The 22,796-nt window shown below is 48.0% G+C and overlaps 2 protein-coding genes across 3 annotated transcripts in view; one reads left to right on the top strand and one right to left on the bottom strand.

Annotated features, from left to right (window-relative positions):
* Positions 1 to 604: 604 nt before the first annotated feature.
* Positions 605 to 6,177, bottom strand: LOC135442393 (uncharacterized). The gene is made up of 5 exons (XM_064702172.1): positions 6,000 to 6,177; positions 4,185 to 4,373; positions 3,046 to 3,181; positions 1,266 to 1,448; positions 605 to 968 (listed from the first exon to the last, which is right to left on the bottom strand). Exons 1-5 carry the CDS (start codon positions 6,175 to 6,177, stop codon positions 752 to 754), a joined length of 903 nt encoding a protein of 300 aa, XP_064558242.1. The 3' UTR covers positions 605 to 751.
* Positions 886 to 22,796, top strand: part of LOC135442392 (solute carrier family 23 member 1-like) — a 33,382-nt gene continuing 11,471 nt past the window's right edge. The window contains exons 1-4 of one of the 2 annotated variants that reach the window (XM_064702171.1): positions 886 to 996; positions 16,754 to 16,903; positions 18,174 to 18,331; positions 21,722 to 21,881. In XM_064702171.1, the coding sequence (XP_064558241.1) occupies positions 994 to 996; positions 16,754 to 16,903; positions 18,174 to 18,331; positions 21,722 to 21,881 (471 nt within the window). In that variant the 5' untranslated portion in view covers positions 886 to 993. Of the gene's footprint in view, positions 997 to 13,124; positions 13,179 to 16,753; positions 16,904 to 18,173; positions 18,332 to 21,721; positions 21,882 to 22,796 lie in introns of those variants that run through there. The other variant, XM_064702170.1, reaches the window with a different exon arrangement.

Raw genomic sequence — 22,796 nt, forward strand, 5'->3', positions numbered from 1 at the left:
TTCTGAATGCAGTTCATGGTTAGCTCTTTGAGTCCTGCTATGGGTCCTGATACAGGTGATTTGAATTTCTAATGCTGGAGAAAAGAGATGAAAAAACCCCAAGAGTTGGGCTGGGGTTTTTTTCTTTCCTTTCTGCTTTTTTTTCTTCCAGGGGGGGTGTTGTTCTGTTGGTTTGTTTTCAGATGTGCTAGATTCTTTGTATGAACGATAAATTAATGTCTTCCCCTTGAGTGGCTAGCTTTGCACTTGTCAATACATCTTCCAAGTCGAAGACTGTCCATACAGAAGTGGGAGGATATGGTGACTTCTGAATGCTAACAAAAAAACCCTTTAAGTCTCTATCTATATTCAACTGCAACTAATTGTAAATGCTTCCAGATATCTAATCTCATTCTTTTTTCCTGGTAGCTGTTTACACTTTCAGCCTTTAAAAGAGCCCTAAACAGAAAATCAGACTAATGTTCAAAACCTAGAAGTCTATACATAGACTTTGGGTTAAGCCGAGGCCACTCAGACTTGACTTGGGAAGTTTATAACCCGGAAACTCCTCTTTGAAACGTTCACTGCTGGGCAGGGGAGGAAAATAAAAGGATGATATAAAAAACTGTCTTTCAGCATGAAGTGTCAGGTTTTCTCCATGTGAAAACCCAGGTGCAGTAATTGCCTCTTCGGAAATGCTTTCCTGAGCTCAAGGAGTTAACAGCGTTAAAAGGGGCGGGGGGGGAAGGAAGTGGAATGGCAGTTTAAATTCTCAGACCGGCTTGCCGAAGTTGCCGAAGAGCTTGTGTTCCTCCAGGCCGGCGCAGCCGAGGGGCAGCCGGGGCTCGTGGCCGTGCCGGGGCAGCCGGGGGCCGTGCCGGGGCAGAGGGCAGGGCAGGCCGCTGCCCGGGGCGGGGCCGGGCCGCAGCGGCGCCGGGGCCTCACAGCGCCATCTTCCCGCGGGCACCTCCGGCTGCTGGGCTGCGCTGCTGGGAAAGGCAAGCGGGACAGGCCATGGTAAGGAGCCTGCAGCCTACCCAGTGATGCTGAGGCAGGGCAAAGGGAGCCCCGGGCCTCCCTCCCGCTTGGAAAAGAGCAGCGGGTGCAAGGGCTTCACTGCCGTCGGGGCTGGGTGGGGAGCACGTCAGAGGGTGAAGTAGGGGATTGACTGCTCAAGGACCTGAGCTGTTCTGCAGCTGGCTGCTCCTGCCTGCGGGCAGCATGCGAGCAGCTCGTCCCTGTTTAGAGCTTGGGAGGCAGCGGCAGGGGCTGGTGCTGAACCGTACCTGTGGAAAGCCAGGTTATCGCAGCCTGCGAATGCCCCTGGGAACACGGAGCTGGAGACGGCCGACAGGTGGTAATCGCGCCGGTGGTAGTGCTTGAGTCTTCCAAAAGCGTTCCTGCCCCTCTCGGCCGTGCAGGGGCCACGCTTCCGTCCTCTGGCTTTCCTTCGCTGCTGCCGCTGCTGCCTGCCGGGTGGTGAGAGACATGCCATGCAGGTGCTTGCTTTGGGCTCTGTGGTCGGGCTTTTATTTGCTCACACCCCTGGAAAGTTGTTTGTATCCTAAGGCAGCGCTGTCACCCAATGATTTTTACCCCCTTCCTGTGTTCCCAGAGGGAAGGACTGATGCTGTTTCAGCCCCGCAGGAAAGGGCTGCACCACCCAGGGAAGAGCAGGCCTGTGGGGAGAGGTGTGCTTGGTGCCTGTTGAAAGACTGAGATGCTCTCTCTTGCTTGCAGGGTTTTTTTTTTTCCTCCTTGTGAATTTCTGATAATGAGTTATGCTCTTGGTTAAGGTGTATTCCTAGCTGCATGGTCCCTGTTACTGTAATCCTTTGCCCAGGATACAAAAGAGGCCTTGCTGGACTGTAGTGTATGCCAGGCAAACTGGGCGCTGCTGCTGCTGAGATGATTCTCTGTGGCTGTGGTGCTGCTACCTCTGTTTGCCCAGTCCTGCTTCCCACCCAGCTTTTGGTGACTTTTCTCCCAGCTATTTCCAGAGAAGAGTGCTCCTCCTTTCCCTCCCCAGCCCTGGGCTGTGCACTGAACTTAGCCTCAGAAAAGTGATATTCCTATTAACCATCCTCCACGTACTGTCTGTTCCCTTCGTCCTCTGATAATGGGGAGCTTTTTGTACATCACCAGGCTCACGGAATCATAGAACAATTAAGTGACCTTTAAAGTGACCCCACTGCCAGGAGCAGGGACACCTTCAACTAGATCAGGTTGCTCAGAACTCCCTCCAGTCTGACCGTGAAGATTTTCAGGGATGGGGCATCTGTGGCCTCTCTGGGCAACTTGTTCCAGTGTTTTACCACCCTCATTATAAAACCCATTTTCCTTATATTCAACCTTATCCAGTCCTCTTTCACTTTCAAATAATTGCCCCTTGTCCTATCATAACAGGCCCTGCTAAAAAGCTTGTACCCCTCTTTCTTGTAGGGTCCCATCAAGTACTGCAAGGCTGCTCTAAGATCTTCCTGGAGTTTTTGCTGCTGCCTGAATGCCAGCTCTCACAGCCTTTCTCATAGAAGTGCTCCAGCCCTCTGATCAGCTTTGTGGCCTCCTCTGGGCCTTACTCAAACAGGTCCATGTCTTTGTTACTTTAGGGACCCCAGAGCTGGATGCAGCACTGCAGCTGGGGGTCTCACTGGAGCAGAGCAGAAGGGTAGAATCCCCTCCCTCACCCTGCTTTGGATGCAGCCCAGGATACAATTGGCTTTAAGGGCTGGGAGTGCCATTGCTGGGTCATGTCCAGCCCCTCATCCACCTGCACCCCAAGTCCTTCTCACAGGGCTGCTCTCCATCTGTCCATCCCCCAGCCTGTACCAATACCAGGGGTTGCCCTGACCCGGGTGCTGCACCTTGCACTTGGTCTCGATAAACTTATACTTGATAGTTCCAGGTATGTGAGCAGGAGCGTTGTGAAAGGGCACAGGCGGGTCTCGAGTGTCCCGAGTGGGCGCAGCCCGCGTGTCTCAGCAGATGGCAGCAGCGACACTGCCTCAGCTGCCGCTCGCTCCTGCCGAGCCCGCCGCGCCGCTCCCGCCCCGCCACCGTACTCACCCGCCGCGGCTCTTCCTCGCCCTGTCCCGCCAGCAGCACACGGCGAAGGAGACGGACAGTGCCAGGATGACGGCTCCGCTCAGCAGCGAGGCGGCCACCGCCATGCGGGACCCGGTGCCCGAGGGCTGCGCGGCGGCTGCGGGCAAGGGCCGAGAGCGGGGCCGGGCTGAGGGAGCCACCCTTGCTCCGGCCGCCGTCCCCCGTGCAGGTAACCCCGAAGGGACGTTCCAGAGAATGTTTAGTAATAACCATTATAAAACCTAATGTGAATGTAGGTGATGTCACACCGGCTCAATACACAAAAAACTCCATATTAACACATCATATTTTTTTCAGATAATTAATATTAAATAATCACACGGGGCAGAAAATATAAAGCATTTGATGTGTCTTGCATAAAGCATAAAGATAGTAGACATTAAGCCCTAAAAGTAGAAAGGAAAAAGGTTAAACAGGAAAAGTAGGAAAAAATTTAAATGTGATAAAGTTAGAAAACAGGGGAAAGTTTAAAATGGAGAAAAGTTAAAAAGGAAAAAACGTTGAAAATGTAAAAAAGAAAAATTTAAAAGAGGAAAAGAAAACAGCTAAAAAGGGAAAAAAAATAAAATGTTGAAAAAAGAAAAGTTAAAAAGTAGTCAGGAGGGTCACTGGCAACTGGCACGTGCTCAGCATGTACCAGTTACAGTGAAGTTCAGTTTTCCTCCTGCTGGGAGAGCTTTGGCAGTGCCCTGGGCTCCCTGTGCCTGGCCCGGGGGTCAGGTGACAGCCGGTGCCCGGGTCTGACCCGGCCTGGTGACCTGAGCAGCAGCTGCTGGGAATGAGGGAGGCTCTGGTTCTCTGCTGAGCTGATCTCAGGTGCATTCACCCCTGGCACCCCCTGCCTCCTGCAGCTCCTGGAACGCTGCTGCAGTGCTGCTGCTGGGGCAGGCACTTCAGCTGTGCTGGCCACAACCGACTGGGTCAAACTGGATCTTCTTTGTCCCCGTTTGGGGTGGCCGGGTCACCCCACCTCCTGCTGCCTCCACTGTCTTGGTCAGAGCGAGGGAGGGCCCGTGTGGGGGCCGGTGCTGCCCCTCCCCACCCGAGTCAGCTCCCCCGGGAGCGGGGCAGGGGCCGGGTCCCGCCCGAGGGCTCCTTACCCTGGCACTGGGGCGGGGCGTGGCTCCAGGATGAGGTGCTGTCCTGGCGGAGGCAGGCGAGCCGCTGGCTGCCCACCAACTGGTATCCCTCCTGGCACCAGTACACCAGCACCGAGCCCGGGGACACGCCGGAGCCTCTGTCCACGTAGTAGTATCCATGGCGTGGCGGGGGGAGAGGAGGGCATGGCACTGGGGGAGAAGGGGACATGTTAAGTGTAGGTGGTGACAAAGGTCCCCCCAGTGATGCTGTTGAAAAGGCTGCTAATCCCCTGTGTCACTCCTGCAAGCCTGTGGGACATTTTTGTTTGGTTTTTTGTTGTTTGGTGGTTTGGGATTTTTTTTGTTTGGTTTTTTTTTTTTTTTTTCCATGTGTGTGTTTTTTTGCATAGTCCAAAGGAAATACATTAGAAAGTCTAGCAGCTTTATCTGGAAAATAAGCTTTTCAGTTGCAGACTCTCCAGTGTGAGCAGCTACTGAACAGCAGAAGTGAGACTGGAAAGGTGCAGGCTAGGGGGACTACGTAGAGAGCAATGTTTAGGAGGGAAAGGAAGAGAATGTTTTTAATAACACAATATTCTGGGAGAATATTGTTGGTTGGAATGCAAAGAAATATTACTGTCTTACTCTGCTAGAGAGAGAAGCTTTTTTTCATCCCAGCCTTTAATTTTTTAACTAGTCTGTACTCACAGCTATTCAGAGCTACTTAATTATCCTGCTTAGACCATCTCTTTTGCATTGCACTAATACCTAGGGAGAACCAAAAGTTAGGTAGGCTCCCAAAAGAATGGCAGTCTGACCATGTGCTTGCCAACCCCCCCACCTGGATATTCTACCACGAGGCCAAGAAGGTGTGGTAGCAGGTATCATGGGTATCAATATCCTAAATTAAAGGAAAATACTCTGATCAACTCTAATTTAACCAAGCTTAAAACCTGCAGGCAGAAATGTGCTTTATCTAGCTTAGGGGTAACTTCTGTGGGGAATTCCAAGTGGAATAGTAAAGCTAATGTGAGAGAAAGGTCTGGTTTCCCACTGCTTTTACTGAGATGGTGTAGGCTTCTAGTCCACTGGGGCTGATAAGAAACAAATGAGGCTGAGTAAGATCAGACTTTCTCTAATTTCAGCAGTGCTGTTAACAGATGTCTGTATGAGTTAATTCAGCGGTGCCAGGGAGGCTGCTGAGTGCCTGGGCTGGATCTGTTTATGATTACATTGTCCAGCAGTGGTTGTTATGACCTTTGCCAATAGTCCTCATGGTTTGGAGTATGACATGGGCTCTCTGAGCTGCTGCCAGCCCTGGGTGGGTGGTCACCCCACAGCAGCCCTGAGGCCATGTCTCACTCACTGGGGAATGGTGCGTGCTTTGCCCTGGAAAGTGGATTAAAGAAAAATAATCACCCTCAGCAGTTGGAGATTATTTGTGCTTTTTTTTTAAAAAAAAATCTCTATTTCTTCCCAAGGGTCGCAGGTCAGCCTCTAGGGGTAGGGATGTGTTCAGTGCTCCCACACCCTGAGCAGACAGCTGGTCCATCATGATATGCATAGATGTTATCGTGCAGGGGGACTTTACTCTCAAAGGAAAACATTAAGTGTCGAGTTTCCTCCCTGCTGGTGCGACACATCTCTCCCATATCACAGGAGCCGCTGTGGCCACCACAGAAGCCTTGTGGTCCCTGTGCATGCGCTGGGAGCGCTGCCGTGTCCGACGAGAGAAGCACCATCATGCCCTCACACCGCATCCCTGCGCCCTTCCCGCTGGCTCCGAGGGCCCCAGGCAGCCCGCAGAGGGAGAGGGGGGATCGCTCATTTCAGTACCTGAGATGTTGCTCTGCGCCTCCGTCCCGTTGGCAGCGGCTCTGGGCAGCCCCATTCTGACGTGTCCTGCGCCGAGCGAGGCGGTCCCGGGCCCGGCAGCATCACTCCAGGCAAAGCTCAGGCAGCTCCAGGGCAGCAGGCAAAGGACGATGCATTTCCCGAGCCTTTGTCCCGTCATGGTCGGGGAAACGCGGCACCATTGGGTGCCTGGCCGCCCCGAGCGCCTGCGTTCCCCTTGGCGTGTGAGCAGCGATCAGCTGGGCTCTTAGTGCATTAAGCCCTGAGCAGCAAAGCTAGCAGCCGGCACTCGCCTCTCCTCCGTGTCGGCACAAGCCCTGCGCCCCTGCTCCTAGCACTGCCAGCCCTGCTCTGGCCACTCGCCTCCAGAGCCCCACGCGGAAGGAAAACAGGTGTGGGAAAGAGCAAAGCCTTAGGATCCATCCTTTACAGCCCCTGTCTGCAGAGACATCTCTCTATTAACATCTCTCCAGGTGCTGGAGCTGCACATCAGGAACCCTCCTTCTCCTCCATCTGCCAAAATCCATGCTCGAGCTCACTGCTGAGACTCTTATGCTGCAGACCCTCCTGTGCTTGTCTCATCTTCCTGCCAGAACCTAGGGCTGATTTTCTGTCAGTGGCAGTGCAGTGGGATATGAGCCATGGGAATCAATAGGGTTTCATGGCAGCAATTCTGCTGGCTTTGCCACCATGGGAACTGCAGAGAAATCTGTTTTTCCCTTTCCCTTCCTCTGCTTGGCATCTCTCTGCCTGTCATTTCAAGGCTGTGATCTTTTACAAGTGGAGGGGCTGTAGTAGCAATCAGCTCTTGCCTCCTGGAATGTATGTTGCTCTCACCTACCCCACCTGCCTGCTCACTTGTGTACACCCATGAAGAGAAATGGTGCCTGAGTGCTTGAGAGCCAGATGTTTTGGAGCAGCAATGCCTTTGTGCCAGGGCTCTCCCCAGCAGCCAGCACAGCAGCTGTGTGACCAGAAGGACTTTGGGGTGACTTTTGGAGCATCCCCTCCTGTAGATCTCTTCTCCCCTCCTTGCACCCCCTGGAGCTCCCCTGGCTCTGTGGGTCTCCTTTGCCCCTCCTGTACTGCATCCTTGCCTGTCCTGGGACTCACTGCAGGTATAAGGGTTAGAGGCTGTTATTCACTAATAGCATTGGCACAAATACAGCTTTGCATGGAGATGGGTCAGTTTTTGTTAATTTCTCTTTTTGTGTCTGTGGCCTTTAGCTGTAGCCATTGTGCTGGGCTGCCCCAGTGGGTTCTGAGGGGGGGAACGTTGCCTTGGACATGTGAGCAGCTTCTGTTTCTAAAACCCAGCAGTGGCCTTACCATCTCAGTGTGATTTACTGTAGTGCATAAAGGAGAAATAAAAATGTCAGACAGGATCAAGCTCTTTTCATGTTCCGTCCCAACACAGGGATGTAGATGAGGGCACCTGCTGAGTGGAAGGGAGTTGTGGGGCCAGGCAGTGGCTGGACCTGGCTTGCCTTCCTCCCCAGCACTGGGACCTGCTCTTGCTCCCACCTGGAGTAGTTCAGCAGTACTCTGGCCCTCCTTGCACTTGCAGAGAGGTTTCTTGTAACCTCCATGAGGTTTTGGATGTGGGAACACCTTAATCCTGCTCTGTTTCTCCATCCATCTCTCAGTCCTTTTTTTGTTGTTGTTGTTGTTTTGGCTGTTATTTCTGGGTTTCTCTCCAAGGGATTTTTTTGATTTCTTAGGAAAACCTGTTTCAACCTCCCATGACTCCTAATGATCTTGCTTAGAAACTACTTTAATTTCTTCACTTTTCTGGGTAATCCTTCTTAAGCAGTGACCTTTCCTTGGCTCCCCCTGGAGAGCAGACCAAGGAGATATGTTCCTCCCTGTCTCGGTGAATATTGCTGGTTTCTTGGGAGTTTTTAGTTTGTTTTTTTTTTTTCTCTCTTTCTGACTGCTGGGATTTTGCTGTTTGCTCGTGCAGTAGAGGTAAAAGTTGTGGGGCAGGCTGGGCTGTGTGACAGTGTAGCGCTGTCACAGAAGAGGAGCCTGCCTTGGGGCACGCCCTGGGTCAAACCCCGTGGTCTCCTGGCAGCTGGAAGCTGGAGTGCAGGGAGCCCCCTGGGCTCTGGGAATACATCTGCCTGGACAGGACCGACCCTGAAGTGCTCCCTCTATTGAGCCTGGAATCTGTGCACCTTCTCCTGCCGGGACTTACGAGCTGGTCCCTCCGCTGCCGATGCCTGGGGACGGTGGGAAGAGCCCGAGGCAGTGCCATCCCCGCTGCCGGATGCGCCCCGGTGCGCTCCAGCATCGGCCCAGCCCATGGCAGGAGCGTGGCCGTCAGCCCGGCTGGGCAGCAGGACGCCTTGTCACCCGTGCCGGGGGGCGACCAGCTCAGCAAACCCCCGAGACACAATGACCACGCTTGTGCTCAAAGTGCCGAGAGGGTGACATGGATTAACCCTTTGCTAATGCTCTTAAGAGCTAGCCTGCGGCTGAGGGAGATAAAGGGGCTTGTTATTGCAAAATCAGTATCCTGCTGGAGTGGGATTTCAGTGCTGTTCCCAGTTCCTGCTTTCCAGAGGCAGACATCTGCATCGAGCACCAGGCTGTTCCTGCAGGGAGTGAGCCTGGGCTCAGGAGAGGAGCATGTCCATGCCCCAGGTCAGTCCTTTGCTCGTGAGGAAGGCTAAGAGGAAGGAGCAGCTAGAGGGGAAGCTGTCATGGCCACGGGGCTGCAGCTCTCCTAGCTCCACAGTCTTGGCTGGGGCTGTCCACCTCTGCTGTATATTCCCTGTGGGTGATCTCCTTCCAGAGCTGCTTCTCCATCACAGCCGCCTGCAAGGCAATGCTCAGCTGATTGTTTTCAAAGCTGGCTCAATGTCCCTTGTGTTTGCACTCAGATCTCCCTGCTGGCTGGTGGGGATACACTGAGGGTAAAGCTTACCTGAACCAGAGGCATTTCTCTCTACCTTCTCTTGTGCCCCTTTGAACCTTTTAAATCTTCCCTCTGCAAAAGCGTCCCTCTCCCACACTCCCACTACTGAATTCTGAACTACAGAGGAGTTGTGGATGTCCAGAGAAATTGTGAATGCTCTGTCCCAGGAAGTGTTCAAGATTGGCTTGCATGGGATTTGAAGCAACCTGATCTAGTGAAAGGTGTCCCTGTCATGGCAGGGGGCTTGGAACTGGGTGACACTTAAGGTCCTTTCCAACTCAAACTACTCTATGATCAATGAATACACAGGTACTAATTTCAGGTCAGTGACCATGGGTAATCCTCTTTGCTTGCAGGAGTTTCTGCAGACAGGACATAGAGGTGTTTTGTAACTAAATTAGTAATTGTAAGTCACTTGCTTAGCTCTCTTGGTAGTCCATCCTGCATGCAAACCAGCCAGGGCTGGAGCTGTGGAAGAACAAACTGTTCTTCAGAAAGATGATTGCAGTATTTGGTGTTTTGTTGGGTTTTTTTGCACAGCCTCCATGACATGCCTCTTCTATACTGCACTGCTTTTATTTCATAGCCCTGAGTTCCCTTTAGAAACACCTTTGTTCAACCCCAGGAGCTGGGATTCAGTGCCACAGGTTTGTGAGAGCGCTGTGGATGAACCTGCTCTCTCAGCAGGGCTTGGCACACCTCAGCAAATCTGCACCCCCCCAGGTTAGATGTGCACAGCCCTGCATGGAGGGATGCCTCTCATTCAGCTTTAGACATCTTCACCTGTGCCAGCCACTCTTGGTTGGTTCATAATTTGGGAAAGAATATGGTGCTAATAACACCAAGGCTGTGGGCCCAATCCCTGTATGGGCCATTCAGTTAAGAGTTGGACTCGGTGATGCTTGTGGGTCCCTTCTAATTCAGAATACTCTGGGAATCTATCCCACTTGGGACTCCAATTTTAAACTGGAAGTTTTGGAGGTAGTCACTGAAGGCAAAGGGAGCTCCTGTATCAGTGCTTGCATTGCAGAAGCATAAAATTTGAGTTATGCCCCCTCAGGGGCATAAACTGAGCCAGCCTTTACTGTAATGAGGAGCTGGCCAGGTCACTAGACTGATAGCAAGAGATATGCCAGACACACAAGTCTAAAGCAATCTGTTTTATATTTGTTTGTTTTCTTTCCTAAAACATTATGAGTAACTTAAAAAGGTGTGTACTTGCTGATTTATACTTAAAAGTCATTTGTATGTTGTCATGACTGTCATCAATAATCAGTAGTTCACAACATTGCTGTTCAAACATGCATTTTTGCTAATTGAATAATACCTTGTTTTGACAAAAACCTCACAATGTCGTAATTTATTGATAATCCTGTTATAGATACTTAAATATGCACATAAATGTGCATGTATATATTATGTAAACAATATTTGCATGTACACAGAGACTTCCTATTTTTCTTACTTATTTCCAAAGGCAGGATATTCCAGGCTGGGGCATTTCACATGGACCCCATAAATTTTTACTTTGACATATACATTGTGCTATTTCATAACCTTCATCCAGATTCCAGATTATTAACCTTCTGTTGACTAGAGGTGGGTATTGTTAAACTCTTCATTCCTAACAGGCTTAATGTTCAGGCTTTTGGCTATGTAGGACTTCCTTCTTGTGTTTTTTATTACAATCTATAACCTCTTGGTACTCTAAAAAGTGTATGTTTTGCACTGCATGATTTCCCAGGGGGGGAATCTGATTTTCTGCCCAGCTTTTTTTGAGGAAAAGGATTGATGTTGTTATTATTATTTTGTTCTTCTCATCCTGTTCACTTAATACTCTTTTGTGTGGGTAGTAGCACATGCTAGTCTAGGTGACACAGGTGTTGTTATGCATCCATGTCTTTTGGATGTTAAACAAGTTTAAATTGTTTAAGAAGCCCTGGTTACTGAATGCCTGGGTCTCATCTGAATACAAGGTTATGGCAGGACTGAGGAGTCATTGAACAGATCCTGGGCTGAAATTAACAGGTATTTTTATAAAAATAAAAATTTACTGAGAAGATAGACTAGCCCCAGAGGAATATTGTGCTACTCTAGTTAAGAACTAGATGATCTTTAAGGTCTCTTCCAACCAAGCCCATTCTGAGTCTATGATTCTATGACCTTCCAGGTCTTTTCTAACACAAACCATCCTATGATTCAACGATTTTGATGTCTTAGAATTTATCTGTCCAGCAGGATGTAACTTCACTGATAGTGTTTAGGGTGATGTTGTCCTATCCTGTAATGCAGTCCTGGTCTCAAGGGAAGATCTGAGAATATCAAAGCTCTACAGAAGGAATAGGGACTGGAGTTTATTTCAGTTCCGCTGCATCCTTCAAGGAAACCAGGAGATAAAAGTGTAGGTGATAACATGCCCCCCTCTGAAGGAGTTCTTTGCAATTGAAGCTCACTGCCTTAGGAAGCCATTAAATTAAATAGAATTTGATCTCAGTAGGGGTAGGGTGACTGGAATGGTTTGATGGAGCATTAGCACCATTAGCTACTTTAAGAAAAGGGTAACTATGCTTTGGCCATCTGATGGTCATGAGCTAGGATGCTTAGCTGCATAGGGATAATCAGATGACCTGAAGTCATCTTTTTTCAATCTTATGTTTTCTATCCCTCTTTGGTGTCATGTTCTGATACTTGTGTGAAAAGAGATGTTCTGATACTTGTGTGAAAAGAGAAGCTGCTGCCTCAGTGTTCCAGGAGTCAGTCACACCCACACCCACACATCCCTCTAAGATTACCCCAGCAGAGACCAAAATCCGTCACAGTAAGCAGCTCCATCAGCCAGTGAGTGTTCCTTTCCTCACCCACACACACCCACCCACACACACACATGCTCTCAGGTGCACTTCCTCCTCATTTGGACTCAGCCATAATTTTCCTACAAAAGAGTCTCAGGCATCAGAATTTATAAAAATAAAGAATTTAATAGAGAGTACAGCAGCACATCACCTTGAGCTGGGTGCCTTCAGAGAGAGACCATGAACAAAGAAATCCCCAGGCAATTATGTGCTTAAGATTATACACCTGCCCTTCATGTGCTCTTAATGCAGTTTTTTAGTCCAGTGGGGATTTTTGGTCTGGGTCTTCTAATATCTTATTCAACTCTTTCTCTGTCTTCATGCAGGCAGGCCATTGCCTTATTTTATTGAGTTGATGGTTGTAGCATCCTTATCTTCTGTTTTGCACTTCTTTTGTACCTGTTCACTGGCAGAACACGGGGAACTAAAAAAGTGTTAGACTCAGGATAAATATTACAGCTAAATAATCAGTATATTATCAATATTCTTTATCCTAATGACAAAACATGGCACTCTACCAGTTACTAGGAAAATTAACTGTATTTCAGCCAAAATATCTCTATGAAAGTCCACAGCTTGTGGCTCAAGGCTTCAGGAAATCCAGCTGCTCATGCTAAGCAACTAAAGCTAAGCAAACAGTATTCTAAATCACACAATATTACAACTATGACTCATTCTATTTCAAATTTATTTAAGCTAAACAACACATATATGCCAACACTTGGTCCTTGGTCGCTGCCATAAATAAATTCACAGAAAAAAGCTTCATTCTTTTCAGGCTGTAATAGGAGTATCCTACAAGATTACAAAGTTTGTGTATCAGCTAAAATATACAGTAGTTTATATATGAAGTAAGTGAAACTGTCTAGTAATTGAATGTCCCAAAGATGATGACAAAGATATTCAAACAGGCCCAACCCACACAAAAATGCAAGTTGCTGTTGAAACAGTAATGAAGCAGCAATTTCCAAGGCTGTGTGGGATGCCTCTCTGATATCCTCCAGCATCCTTACCTGTGGATGAAGTTTTTCTGCCAGCAGTTACTGATTCTCTCATTCCAGGGAAAGGCTGCTTTCCAGATTGTTTGAATGCCAGTCCTCTAATCAGCTGGAGGAAAGGAGTCACTTATATAAGCCCAAGAAAATGAAATACTTCTGCAATACAGCTCACATGAATAGCTAGGACTGAGCACTGTCTGGCCCCAGAAATCCAGCTTCTGCATCTTCTCACCCCATTTCTTTGGGGCTGTTTTGACTGAAAGGAGTGGGAATTTGGGAGGCTTTCCTCTTCTGACTGGTTCTTTTTCAAGGCAGTCGGTGAAGGCAAACAGAAGGCATGACACCCTCTTCAGACAAAGATATCAATGGGCTAGGTAACCCCAGCTTTGAGGTGAGTCTGCTCTCTGAAGGGTGATTCTTGCATAAAGAGGTGCAAACCCTGTGGAAGGAGGAGAAGGGGAAAGCCAGGGGCTGGGGCTGCTGCAATGATTCTTGTGTGTGCTAAACCTCTGTCTCGGCTCTTATTGACAAGAATCTGAGGAATGATTTCCTCACTACAGCCCCTGCTGCTGCATACTTTCTACTCTCTGGCACCCTTTTAACTTCTTTTCCCTCCACTATTTCTAAAATGATAATGTAGATGAATGGCAGTGCATGTGTGTATCTGTACTGAAAAACAGGTGAGCTTGTGGCTGTGCTCCTGGGTAAAGCATTTTATGTATTTGTAATACAATAGAATTTTATGTATTTATGTATTTGTAATTACAATAGAATTTTAGTTGAGTAAAGACTGTGTTTCCTTGTCTTTTGGACGTATTTCCAGTGAGGTGAATTTTTAGAAATGTAGGTGAAGAAGAGATTTGGGTGTCAGCTGAGGAGGGCACCCTGTAGAATTACAGATGTGTAGTAAAAGCTGTAAATGATGTGCCAGTCCAGGGCTGTGTGGTACATTGACAATGCTGCTAGCTATAACAGCCATGGGCAAGGTCCTGGGATATGACAGCCCTCTTCCTATCCCAAAGCAGGGATCACCTCCATTAGAAACTAAAAACTCTGCTTATTTTCTGTCAGCAGGTGTGAGGGAGTGGGGTCCTACAAACATCTTGCTACCTCGATACAGACCACCTGTCTGTGCTGCCTTGGAGGAAAAGCATTTAACCTCCTAGTGTACAAGTCCCACATTTCTTGTGTAGCTCTGGGTGAGCTTGCTGTGTGCAGTGGAGGTGCTGTGCCAGCTCAGGGAAGTGCTCAGAGTCGGTTTTCTTTCATTATTTTTAACAGGCTCTCCATTTTATCTTGTTCTGCCATAACATATCAGACTTGTGAGTTTTTATGGTTTGAACAACCCTCAAGAAGGTAGAACACAAAGGTCTTTTACCTGTGGTTCAAGCAGTTCTGTTCCTGACTGCCCCCTTGATGCACTTCCTTAAGGTGTGATGGAGGGCTCTTGTGCTGAGTCTGGAGCCTGAGGCACAGGGAAGGTGCACTGGTCCCTTGGATTCATGGGAGCAGTTGGGCTGAGAACCCTGCTCCAGAGTGCTCCTGCCTTGTCCTCCTGCCAGCATCTCAGCCTCACAGGCTGGCTGAGGTCAGAATGCTGGAGATCACCTTTTCCAAACCCCTGCTCAAGCAGGGCAGTCCAGAGCCAGCTGCCTAGGGCTGTGTCCAGACAGTTTTTTAATATCTCTGAGGATGGAGAATCCACAACCTCTCTAGGCAACCTGTGCAGTGCTTGGTCACTCTCACAGCAAAAAAATGTTTTCAGATTTTAAGATGATACCTCCTCAATTTCAGTTTGACTCCAGTGCCTCTGCTCCTTTCTCATCCTGATATCTCCACTCCATCCTTTTCCTGATGAGCCCTGCTCACTCCCCTGCAGCGCCCGGGGAGGGTCAGGCACTCATGTGATGATCATGTGGGGCTGGTACTGGCACAGGCTCTGCCTGCCTGGACTATGCCTCCTGGTTAATACAGGGGAAATTGCAGTGAAAAGAAAGGAGCTTACTGCTGTCTGCCTAGCTTAGCATTTGTCTACCCGTGGTGTTATTCAGGAGTAATTGTCTCCAAATAATTCCATGCATGGGCAGTCTTAAGTACCTTGCTGTACATTTCTTAATCCATGGCTCAGGCTCTCTTGTTCTGAAAGGAAAATGTCAGCACAGGGAGTTATTAAGGAACACCTTTTGCACTTGAAGTTTATGCCTGAGTCAGTTTGAATTAAGTCTGCCTTCACCTATCTATTTTGAAGTATCTGTAATGCTCCCAGTTTGCCCAGGCTGGATAAATATGCTGTGTTTGTTAAAGAGGCTTCTCCAGCACAGGAATTCCAGGGCAGAGTCTCAGGCTTTAAGTTGATTAAGGCTGTTTATTTGAGTGGTACTGCAGTAGAAACAGCTCGAGCTGGGTGCTGCTGGGGAGGGCCCTTGAACAAAGAAATTCATAATTAATTCAGTGGTACCCTTACAACCTGAGTTCCACACCCCTCACACAACAGTTCAGATAAATGACAATATTAGGTTCTGGGGTCTTAGGGATTACATGGCCTGTTTTCAGCAGCATGATGTAATATGGGACTTTGGAGACTCAACCAAGAGAATGCAAACCTAGAGGTTTCAGGCAAATGATTTTGGTAATAATCTGCCACACCTGCAAAACTTACAACATAATGCAGCATTAATTTTATATCTCTGTTCCTGACCACAGCACTGCCTGTTTGCCTCCACCAGTTGACAGGCCAGGAGTGTTACTGCAGACACTTTGCTATTGTGATGGGTATTTTGGTGTCTTCAGGTTCCTACAGGACTTGGAGGATAAAAAAAAAAAAAAAACAAACAAAAAGAAGTTTGGGCTAGACAAACCGATTAGGCTTCTCCAGACAGCAGGTTTCTGTCCCTGCCTGATAGAGCAAGGCATCTCAGCCCAGAAAAGCCCTCTGGTGCCAGGATGCTGAGGACTTGCTGGTTGGAGATGGGCCAATGAAACAAATGCTTTGGGATCTTAATTAGCTTTTGCATCTGGCTCTAAGTGTTGTGGTTTCCCAGGCGGCCTCCTTCCACCCTATGTGTGCACAGGGGTCAGAGTGGGCTGGAAGGAGGCACAGACAACCAGGAGAATTTGCTCAACTTAAAAGCTGTGGCAAATGAAGCAAAGCACTACTTTGCTTTCCTTGGCAAAATGCATCTTTATATAAATAAACACGGTAAGGCATAGAGCTCCCTGGGAAGCCCTGGGGCTTCTGCCTGCCTGGCAGGAGATCCAAGCCTTCCTGGGTAGCAGTTTCAGGCAGCTCCTTTGGCATGGATGCTGGGATTTCCCATCCACTGGTGTCCCTGTGTTTCAGCCAGCTCCTCTGGAGGAGCAGGGTTTTCTAGTGGGACAAAAGGCAGGTGTTTTATCAAGGCACAACACTGGTAAAGGTAAGCATAAGGAGATTGAAAGAGAAGACCCAGGAAATGAAATATAAAATGTGCTTCTACTCAGTAATTAGTGGCAGCCAGGTGTTTTAGAATGTTTTATAAAAAATGCTTTTTGGGTGAAATTGGCAGGAGGTACAGAGACCAGCGGACAGTGCAGCTTTCACTGATAAGCCCACTGCACACTCTTCCTTGCTTCTGGTTGCAGTTTATTCGTCCTTAACTAGATTTTAATGATATTAACACACTTTGTCTGTGTGATATATGATATAACACATTTTGTCCCTTTGAGATTGAGGCACCCTCTATTGTTTCTTCAGGCCTAGACACACTAGCACATACAAAAATTTTCCATATATGTTTTTGTGCCTCTGTTTTAATTTCCCCTCCTTGTTTTTGTTTTGTTTTGTTTTGTTTTTTTAATATTGTGGCACTGTTGAAAGCTGCACAGGAGGTATTCCTGCCAGATGTGGAGCATGGCTGCAAGAGAGGCAGCTGCTGGGCATCTGCAGGGCCAGGCTCTGGCTAACAAAGTGTCTCTCCTGTTGTCCAGGGTAAACGTAGGAGCCACTGCCATTTCTCACCAGCTCATGCTGCCTGGGGCCCAGAGGAGGGTGGAGGCACTAGCCACAGTGGGACCAAGCTTGGCTACACTGTCACAGATGTGCCTCCCTGGTATCTGTGCATCCTGCTGGGCATTCAGGTGAGACGGGAAAGCAGGTGGAGGCTGGGAGTAGGGGAAAGTTATGTGGCTGTTCAGCCAGTTAATTGGAGTGAAACCTGAATTTGGGAGTGTTGTACTTTCACAGGGCTTGAATGGAGCTCTGAGGCTGGATATGAGTGAGCTCAGTCCTTTGGTCCACATCCTGAGCACTGATCATTATCATCATGCCCAAAGCTACATTGCACCCTTTGAAGTGCAAATGGTCAGGCAGAGTCCTGGGGCTGGGGTCAGTTAATAAGAACATGTTGGGTACCTTGGCTGAAGGTAGCCAAAAGTGTAAAGACTTTCTGAACTTCTGCCTTCCCATGGCAACAAAAACTCAGGCCACATGCTGTTTTGGCTGGTGTCTGTGCCAGGTGTGTTAAATGACCCAGTGCCACCAATGCCATGCTGGGTAGGGAGCCTGTGGGAAAAGAGACCTTAGAGTCATTAAGATAATGATGGACTGTGCTTGGAGGTTGGTGGAAGTTTGTACTTTGTTTTCTTAAATAGAAATTTAGAGTGTATCAACCCAACACATCTGCATCATAATTTTAATAAAACATGCTTGTAGTGAATAGTGTGTTTCTGAGTGCCACCAGTTCCACCTCTGCAGTGCTGTGCTCCAAAGTGAGAGTGAACAACATAGGTTAATAATTAAAATAAAAAGAGGTTTAAAAATTGTTTTCAGATTTAGTCATTAACAACAGGCCATTGTAGAAATGTCTGTGACTCCTCTGACAAACACAATGCCCAATTCTTCCATTCTTTGGCACTCACTTTTTATGGTTATCTATAATTGTGCTCTGTGAGAAAAGCTACTGATGGCAAAAAATGTGTAGCTCCAATTTGCCAACTTTTTATGTCATCCTTTGTGGTGCCAATGAGATGGACTGAAATATTTGCATTCACTTTGCCTGATTGCTCTCTCCCTGTTCCATGGGAGGCCCCCAGCTTCCTGGAAAAGTATGTCCAACAGCTTTGTCTGCAGATGCTGGGGATAAACTGGTTGTGTCTGACAGTGGTCTGGGAAGTCCAGAGCACTACAAAAGGTCTTTGGGCATGTAAAGGAGGAGACATTTAAGTGGGTGCATTGCAATTCTTGTAGGTGCTTTGGAACAGCCTCTAACAGAGCATTAAAGCTGCCAAGAAAAAAAGAAGATGGGTAATGTTAGTATAGCACAAATCTGTGAGTTCTCTCAACAACAGGGTAATAACACGGAGCCAGGTCTGTGTCCTTCTTCACCCAGTCTTTCTCTGTGGCTCCTAGCACTTCTTGACAGCCATAGGAGGTCTTGTAGCCGTCCCACTGATGCTCTCCAAAGGCCTTTGCCTCCAGCATGACCTACTGACCCAGAGCCACCTGATCAGCACCATCATCTTTGTCTCAGGAATTTGCACCCTGCTGCAAGTCCTCTTTGGAGTGAGGTAGGCCAAATTCGAGAACTCAGAATGTGAGCAATTACTGTGTGCTAGGCCACCACCCTGTTTAGAGTTTAACAGTGAGTCATTTGTTACCCTTGGGCAATCAGGGTCCATGCCAAAGCACCCTGAAGCTTTGCAGGGTTACCTTGCCACTCCGAATTTTCCATCTCCTGATACTTCATATACCTTTTGTTTGGCTTACAAGGAATCTGTCCTCAAAATAATAGAGCATTGCAACATGCAGTAAAAAGTACCTGCTTGCTCCTTACTCCAGGGATCTTCCAGCTGAGGCAGGAGCCTTCTGATATAGGCCCAGGGTCCAGAGAACACAGATTCTACAGGAAACTCTAGGGGTGAAGTCTATCTGCCACCACTTCCCTAAGTGGAAGAGAGGGACTCAGGGAAGAGTTCAGCAGCACATCCTGGTATGTGGTGCTACTTCCCATGCTAAGGGATTTGGGGCATAAAAGGTAAATCCTTTGCTGATGAGCAGCTAGCAGTGAGATGAGCATGGAGTTGCTATTCAGTACCCAGAAAAAGAAGTATTTAGTGACAGAGATGACTGCAAGTACTCCCCTTTTCCAGAAAGACCCTGTATCTTTGCTGACCTTGAAACATTTCTTCTATTTCCCTTGTCACAACTCTGGGCTGTCTCTCTCTTTCCACAGGCTGTTTTTTCCTCCAGTATGGTGGGAACCTGTGGTTTTTGCTTCAAAGACAAAAGCTATACAGTCTCTGTCTTCTGAACCTGAGGGACTCTGGTTAATCACTGGTCAACTGCCAGCTCCACAAAATGTTTTTCTTCCTCCTGCTTCATTCACTACTGAAACTTCTCTGTCTCTCTTAGTCTTAAGAAGTGTTTGTAGACAAACTTCCTGAGGAGTGCTCCCCTTCTTCTACATTGTTACAGGATTAGTGGAGGAAAGAGGAGCACCTTGACCACAAAAAACAGAGAAACTGGGTTTTCAGCTAAATTCAGGTTGGAGTCCATGACTATCACTGCTGGTGCAATTCAGGCATTCTGAGTTCTCCCAGGCACCCTCCAAACACCTCAGTGCATTCCTGAGAGCTGTAATGTCCCCTGCTGTCTGTTAACTGGGGATTAAAGGGTAGCAGAGAGCCTCTCTCTCCCATGGATGAATTGCTGATTGAGGTACAACAGGTCAAAGTAAGTGGTAAGGAGCTGTTCCCATGGGATAAACTTGAATGGCTTTTGCCATGCTGAGGGTGTATTACAGCGACCTTAGACGGTCACTGTGGTGAGAGAAGGACGAGAATCTTGTTTCTTGATCAGAAGGCTGATTTATTGATATAGGATATATAATACATTATAACTATACTAAAAGGAAGAAAAAGAGAGGTTGCAGAGAGCAGCTATGCTAAGAATAGAATAGAAAGAATGAATAACAAAGTTCTTTGCCCAGGGAATCTGTCCCTGAGCTGCTCCTGTGATTGGCCTTTAATGGTACACAAGGAAGATGAGCCAATCACAGGGACACCTGCTACATTTCACAACAGCTGATAACAATTGTTTACATTCTTCTTCTGGGGCCCTTTGCTTCCCAGAAGAAGGAGAAATCCCAAAGAAAGGATTTCTATGAAGAAATGTCTGCGACAAGGGTGCAATCGCCTTGTTGCTGACCCCAACTGTAAGGCATGAGGACATTCATGAAGCAATAGCCAAGGGAAAAGCTGACCCACTGCAACCTGAAGCTCAGTCATGTTACACAGCATGGAAAAGCAGCAGTGGGTCCCAGAGAGTCACTGGAGACACTGTCAGAGGCTCCTGAGGGGAGACACAGGTCATTTGCTCTTATGGTGAGTCCTGCTTAGTAAATGCTTGGACATCATATACTGATTATCAAAACATAGTATTGCCTTTCCTATTTCTGCAGCTTTCTCTCTTGCAAACCCCACAGGAAAGAGTTTAGTGTACCCCATAAACATCACCTTGACATCCCATTTTCCTCTGAGCCTACCCATGCCAACACTGGCTGTAAAATATCTTCGGGACGAACACAACAGAAACTATAAATATATTGTTAGATTCCAAGTCATGGCCCTGGGCCTTCTCTGTTTCTTTTTGTTTGTTTCTTGTGCCTTGCCCAGCAAAGTTGTTTCAAAGCTTTGACAGTGTTTCAGTTGCACATGACTAGTATAAATATTTGGTTTAGGTGACAGAGACATGGTCTGTTACAGCTACACCATCCCCTATTTCAAGAATGTTAGAAATTCCTCTGTTTCGGGGAAAGCTGTGCCCTGGAAAAGCAGTCACCTGAATTGCCATCCCATGGCTGTTCTGAACAGGTGCCATGAGAGCTCCTGGCACAAGGAGAGGTTGCTTTGGGGGTTCCTCCTGGGGGTGCTCCCTAAAGGAAGGAAAACAGAGGCACCTTGGAGATTTCCCTTGGCTGTTTCAGGGATGTTGTGCCCACCCTCAGGCAGCTTAGGATTTTTCAAGCACACTAGGGGAATGGTTAAAAATACTTGCACTGCAATGGGGGCTTATGTGGAGCTTTGAGGAGTCAGTCAGACCTTTTAGGTCTCTGTCTCCATTTCTTCATGCACGGAAAAAGAGACTGGTGCAGCTCAAAGGAGCATGGCTCTGCTGTATAAATCTCTGCATGAAGCCAGTGCTGAACTCCTCTGGAGATGCAAGTTCCTTGCTACTCTGAGGGATTCCCAGAGGGAGAGATACTCTAAGCCAGGACACATATGGTCTGGGGGGAGAGCCAAGGACTCCCCAGTCACCCAGTCATTGCCCACAGACCCCTCCATGCAGGTTTCCTTTCTAGTTTCAGTGGAAGTGCAGAAGAGGAATTGGCATTAAAACCCGGCGTGCTAAAAGCCAAGTCACATTTTCTATCACCCTCAGACTGAGGATTGTTGTGACATGGAGAGTACTTAGTGCATGCCCTTGTGTGCATGAGCACATTGTGAAGAAAACCAAAGCAGCCAAAGGGAGAGAGGCAGCAACTGGATATTGGCAAGACTGACTGAAATTTTCTTCAGCATCTCACCGTCTTTCTTTCTTGGTCTTCTTCCCCTGCCAGACTTTTCCTACTCTGTGCATGTCTGTGGTCTCATCAGCCATTAGAAGCACTACTTCTTCCTTAACAGGGGTAGCAGGGTTGGGCTGTAGCACCCATGTGCCCCTCCATTGCTGGTATTTGAACCTCAGCTCTTACCCCATGTCAGTGCTCTTGCGTGCAATGGGCAGCAATTCCTCCCCATGGTCAGTGACAGTGACCTGCCACAACAATTCAAAAGATCCTGTCAGAGGCCATGGGCAGACTGATTTTTAAATTTGTTTTGCTTTCCTTTCTCTCACCCTTATAGAGCAGAGTTTCTAGCACTCTCACTTGTCATTTTTTCCCTCTGCTTTCCTTCCAGGCTGCCTATTATTCAAGGAGGGACTTTAACATTCCTGACCCCCACCTTGGCAATGCTGTCTCTCCCCAACTGGAAGTGCCCTGCCTGGACAAACAATGCCACCCTGGTGAATGCCTCTTCACCAGAATTCATCCAAGTCTGGCAGACACGGATGCGAGAGGTATATTACATTTTCAGTGGCACCTGCTCTGTATCAGGGCTGTTTCTTTCAGTAAAGTGCCTGACCATATCATGGCCATCACAGCTGAAAAAATTTCTATTCCCAATGAACCTTGGCCCTCAAGCTGTTGCAGCTTTCTAAGCATCTATTCTCTATCAAAAAAGTAGGTGCTTCACTGCTGCTGAACAGGGGACATGCAGACCTCCTCATGTGATTTATGGTCCCTGCAAAGTCTCCACTGGTCCAGTCAGATCCCTTCTCTATAAAGCATGGTTAGCCCAGAAGAAGAAAGAGAGGGAAAATATTTTCAAGGAAACAACCCTGTCTAAGCACAGGAAACCTAGTAAAAAAATGCAAGGCAAAACCTCCTGTAAATATTAAGGAAAAGGACATTCTTAGGTAATCAGAAGGGAGAGGGAAAAGTCAGGGGTCTCACAGCCTTATTCTACATCAATTGCCTTTATCAGAGCAAGTGACCAAATTTGCCTCTGTGGATTCATTTGTTGGTGTGTTTTCCAAACCTCTTGGGAAGTGTTGAAAGCTCACCAGGGGTTTGCTGTGCAGCACAGGTTGCTCTCTGCTGATACACATAAATCTATCCCAAGGGCACTGCTGACGTCTCTTTCAGCCTGGGTCGTTCACCCAGCCCCTGGGGCTGGGGCAGGAAGGTGCTCAGCACCACAGAGCTTTGTTACCAAATCTGAGAAGGCAGAGAGCAGCCTTGCCCCTGCCTGAAGCTGAAACTGAGGTGAGCAGCATTTCAGAATGTAATTGCTGGCTCCTTGGCAGTGATTGTCAAACACTGGGAAGTTCGGGGTGATAAATGTGCTCCCAGAGTGAAACTGATACTCAGGAAAAAAAAAGAGGCTGTGATGAGACACTTGCCTCAGCAGTGTGCTGAAGAGACCCAAGCCC

The sequence above is a fragment of the Zonotrichia leucophrys genome, chromosome 1A (assembly GCF_028769735.1).
Source record: "Zonotrichia leucophrys gambelii isolate GWCS_2022_RI chromosome 1A, RI_Zleu_2.0, whole genome shotgun sequence".
NCBI classification, from domain to species: domain Eukaryota; kingdom Metazoa; phylum Chordata; class Aves; order Passeriformes; family Passerellidae; genus Zonotrichia; species Zonotrichia leucophrys.